General features: G+C 35.9%; 1 protein-coding gene across 1 annotated transcript; it reads left to right on the top strand.

Annotated features, from left to right (window-relative positions):
- The first annotated feature begins 1,163 nt into the window (after positions 1-1,163).
- LOC130645980 (DNA oxidative demethylase ALKBH2-like) lies at positions 1,164-2,332 on the top strand. Its single transcript, XM_057452110.1, has 2 exons — positions 1,164-1,297; positions 1,446-2,332. Exons 1-2 carry the CDS (start codon positions 1,164-1,166, stop codon positions 2,176-2,178), a joined length of 867 nt encoding a protein of 288 aa, XP_057308093.1. The 3' UTR covers positions 2,179-2,332.
- The last annotated feature ends 1,781 nt before the right edge of the window (positions 2,333-4,113 follow it).

Here is a 4,113-nt window from a genome sequence, read left to right on the forward strand (position 1 = left end):
CTTTATATCAAAGATGTTAAATGCAGCTAGGTTGCTATAAAAAGCCGTTGTTTCAATATCATTTCCATAAAATTTAAACATCACGTTTATTTATGAAAATTAGACTCTAACTAGGGTTTTTACAAGGACAGCACCCACCATTGTACGTTATAAACATCATGTAATGCTGCCAACACAGCATTTTCCCGCATATAATTAACCTCCGTCCACACTTCCATCTATCATATTTATCGAGATCAATCCCACATTCATCACAATATTCAGTCATTTATTTTTAAAGGCTTCAGGTAACCATGGCTCTGAAACGATCTGGAACATACTCGAACATAAAGGGATTGCGTTCAACGGCTCTGATACACATTTCTAAAGTCTTGAAATGGTTGGGGACATACTTGAGCAACCATGGATCCTTCCTAGTAGCCTTGATACACATGTCTTTTGTTTTGCAGTGATCTGGAATAGAACAGAGATCCAGGAGTCGCGCTCAATGTCTCTGATATTGAGCTCTTCATAAATATCCATATTTATTTTGGAATAATTCAGGGGACATGATTACTCATATTCTGTATAATATGAGTATATAATATTGCGCATGCGTTGATGATGTCATATCATTTAATATTATTATGTGTTGGTTACTGGCATATTCATATTATTTTGTGTTGGTTATTGGCAATATGATATGATTATATGTTGATATCAGCATATGATTTCGTTTTGATTTTGGGCTGAGGTGGTGGTGGAAGCGGAGTTTTTGGGGGTAAAGGTGTAGGAGGAGCGAAAACCCGGTTATATTCAACGATATAACCAATGGAAATACCTTTTTCGGTTTTGCTCATGTCTGTAAGCGTTCTTGAGCAGGCACTCGATACAATTTGTGCTAAATCTTAGGCTCTTTTTGTTTATTATCCTATACTCGAAATCAAATTTAAGCTCCCCGCAACAGGGGCACATTTTACCATTACCATATTTTTTCTGACGTTCTTCGAGGGCGGCAGCCTGTATAGCCTCAAGGCACCAGATGTAGGATTTTCTCCTCTGCCCATCATCCTTGATTCTGAATTTAACCATGGATAAAAATTGTCTACACTGTAGCCATTTTGAGCGTTCCATTCTTCTTTTACAACTCCAGTGTAGACTTCAAATAACACGGACCTTAGAGTATGGGAATTTCCCTACTCAATTCTATTTTTGTTGATGTCAGCATTATTGCTTTTGCGTATCCGTTGATGACGTCATATGATTTCGTTTTACTTGTTTTTTGGGATGAGGTGGTGGTGGAAGTGGTGGAAGCGAGGTTTTTGAGGGTAAAGGTGTGGAAGGAGCGAAAAACCGTATATCCTCACTCCTTACTACTACTAATGTTCTTACAAAGTATATTCTTTTAAAGTAAAATGTGCGTATATTAGCTGATTGCCCTTGTCTTTCTTTTATTTCAAATATAGCATTTGTATGGCAAACAAAAGGATCATTCCTACTTATTTTAATGAGGCTGCTGTGACTAAAAAAAGAAAGGATTCCCACGGTTTTAACTCCATTGAAGAACTTACAGCTAATCCAGACTTCAAAGTGAGAAAAATTCTATCCTTCAAATTGGACATTGATTATAGAATTATTTTCAAAATTGATGTTGCTAATAAAATATATAGGCAGCTGGAAAAAGAAATTAAGTATTCACTGGACAGTAAAATAAGGATTTTTGGGAATACCTTTGATATTTCTAGAAAACAAGTAGCATTTGGTGACTTTGGCATCACTTATAACTTTTCCGGTGTAAAAGTACCTGCTCAAACATGGCATCCTTTGGTATATGATCTTAAAAGAATAGTGGAGGGTATTTGTGACTGCAAATTTAATTTTGTCTTGGTAAACAGATACAAGGATGGAAATGATTACATTGGTGAGCATCGAGATAATGAAAAAGATTTAGACATAAACTTTCCAATTGTCTCACTTTCTTTTGGACAGAAAAGAGACTTTACTTTTAAACATCACTCATCACGAGGATCAAAGTTAAAAAAAGATATTCTAAATGTGAAATTGGCACTAGAACATGGAAGTTTGCTAGTTATGAACCCTCCCACTAATACATATTGGTATCATAGCTTGCCTAAACGATCTGTTAGATCATGTCCTAACCCAAGGATAAACCTGACATTTAGAAAAATCAAGACTTAGTCAACTATTTACTCAATACATCCAAGAAAATGGAATACTAAAACATTTGTATACTTAATTATTTTGTTTAAATAGCTAAAATTAAATAGCTAAAAATTTTTTACCTTTTTTTCTTATTGTTACACGTGTCCATTTTATTTCTATATTATAATATTAACTAGCCGGGAAACCCGGCGTCGAAACGCCGGGTTAAGCCACAAGTAAAGGTGTGATCCGGCATTGAACACTCTGTGGAGCGCTTAATAAGAGCTGTAAACTGTCCCACACAATCAGGTGGAGCGCTTTAGTACAGGTATACAGTATGTCGTTAATCATTTGAAGCGCATACACCATTATAGTGTGCGACTGTAACATATTTTTCAAAAAATAACTTTCCCGCAACGATAACTCATATAAAAACAGAGTTTACAAAGTGTTGTTACTCCATCATAGCAAAAACAATCGTCAATTTTATTTCATTTTGCGGAATAACTTTTTGCGCAAGTTAAAAAATTAATCGTGACACTGAGCTGAACGCTTAGTACAGTTAAACCGTGTTGCACAGGCGTAAATCAAGTTAAGCGCATACACCATTATAGTGTGCGACTGTAACATATTTTTTTTAAATTACTTTCCCGCAACAATAGCTGATATGAAAACAGAGTTTACAAACCGTTGTTACCCTGTCATAGCAAAAACAATCGGTCAATATTATTTTATTTTGTGGAAAAGTCTTTTTAAAAGTTAAAAAATTAATCGTGACACTGGGCTGAGCGCTTAGTACAGTTAAACCGTGTTGTACAGCGTATAGTAATAATACCCTTTTGAAAAAAACTTTCTCGCAGACACAGGGCTGAGCGGTTAGTCCAGGCGTGATTCCCAAGAAAGTTTAAAAATTAATTGTCACAGTGGTGGGCTGACCTTAGTATATACAGGTAAACGGTGTTGCACATGCCCATAGGCGTAACAGCCTTTTACAAAAAACAGTCTGTTTTTAACACTGGGCTAACCGCTTAGTACAGTTAAACACAGTTGAACAGGCGCATAAGGCGTATTACCCTTTTCCAAAAATGTTCATTGCAACTTCGGTTTAAATAAAAACACAGGGAACAGCCTGTCGTTACTCGTCCAGCCAAAACAATCGCTCAGTCATTTCATTTGCAGAAAAAGTTTGCAGAAAAATAATAAAATATGTAGCTATACCTAGCTAGCTAACTGCATTTAGCATAAAAATTATATATTGCTTAAGAATATTGTTGTAGCCAAACTGCATTTTTATACTTTCACTTTTTAAGGAGCTAGCTAAATAGCCACAGCCTCAACATAAAAATAAATGTTGGCTAGGATAAAAAGCTCTTATACCATACAGAATAGCAATAAGTGAGGCTCTAGCTAGCTAGTAGCTATAGCTAGCTAATCTTCGTTCCTAGCCAAACATCCTAAAACTGGTGCGTTTAAGATCTGTACGTGGCTAAAAAACGTGACAATATATTTATCCTAACATTGAAAACAAACAGAAAACAAATATTACAAATATATAAGGCTTTTAGAAGATAAAAAAGTCAAACAGGCCTACAAACCTCACACACTGACCACAAACACGACCATTATCAAAATGGCCTTCGTTCCGCGAAGATCTTGGATTCTTTCTGGTCGCGAAAATCTTGGTTTTTTTTTAAAGAATCAGGCGTTGTGAATGGTGTTCCACGCGCGAGCGGTCAAAACAAAGTCGGTAAAAATATATCGCATTTGGTATCGGCGCGTAATTTACAAAATTTCGTGTTTCCGTTACGGGACGCGGCTTTCGCGGACACACAGACAGACAGACGGAATACGGCTATTATTAAAGAGAAACATAAAAATTGCCAATTAATGTAATTCGGCTGGGTCCATATAGAGTTAAAAATGTTTTCTGGCTGTTCACTTTGACGTTTTAAACATTTTACATAAATTTCA

The sequence above is a fragment of the Hydractinia symbiolongicarpus genome, chromosome 5, assembly GCF_029227915.1.
Source record: "Hydractinia symbiolongicarpus strain clone_291-10 chromosome 5, HSymV2.1, whole genome shotgun sequence".
Taxonomy (NCBI): Eukaryota; Metazoa; Cnidaria; class Hydrozoa; order Anthoathecata; family Hydractiniidae; genus Hydractinia; species Hydractinia symbiolongicarpus.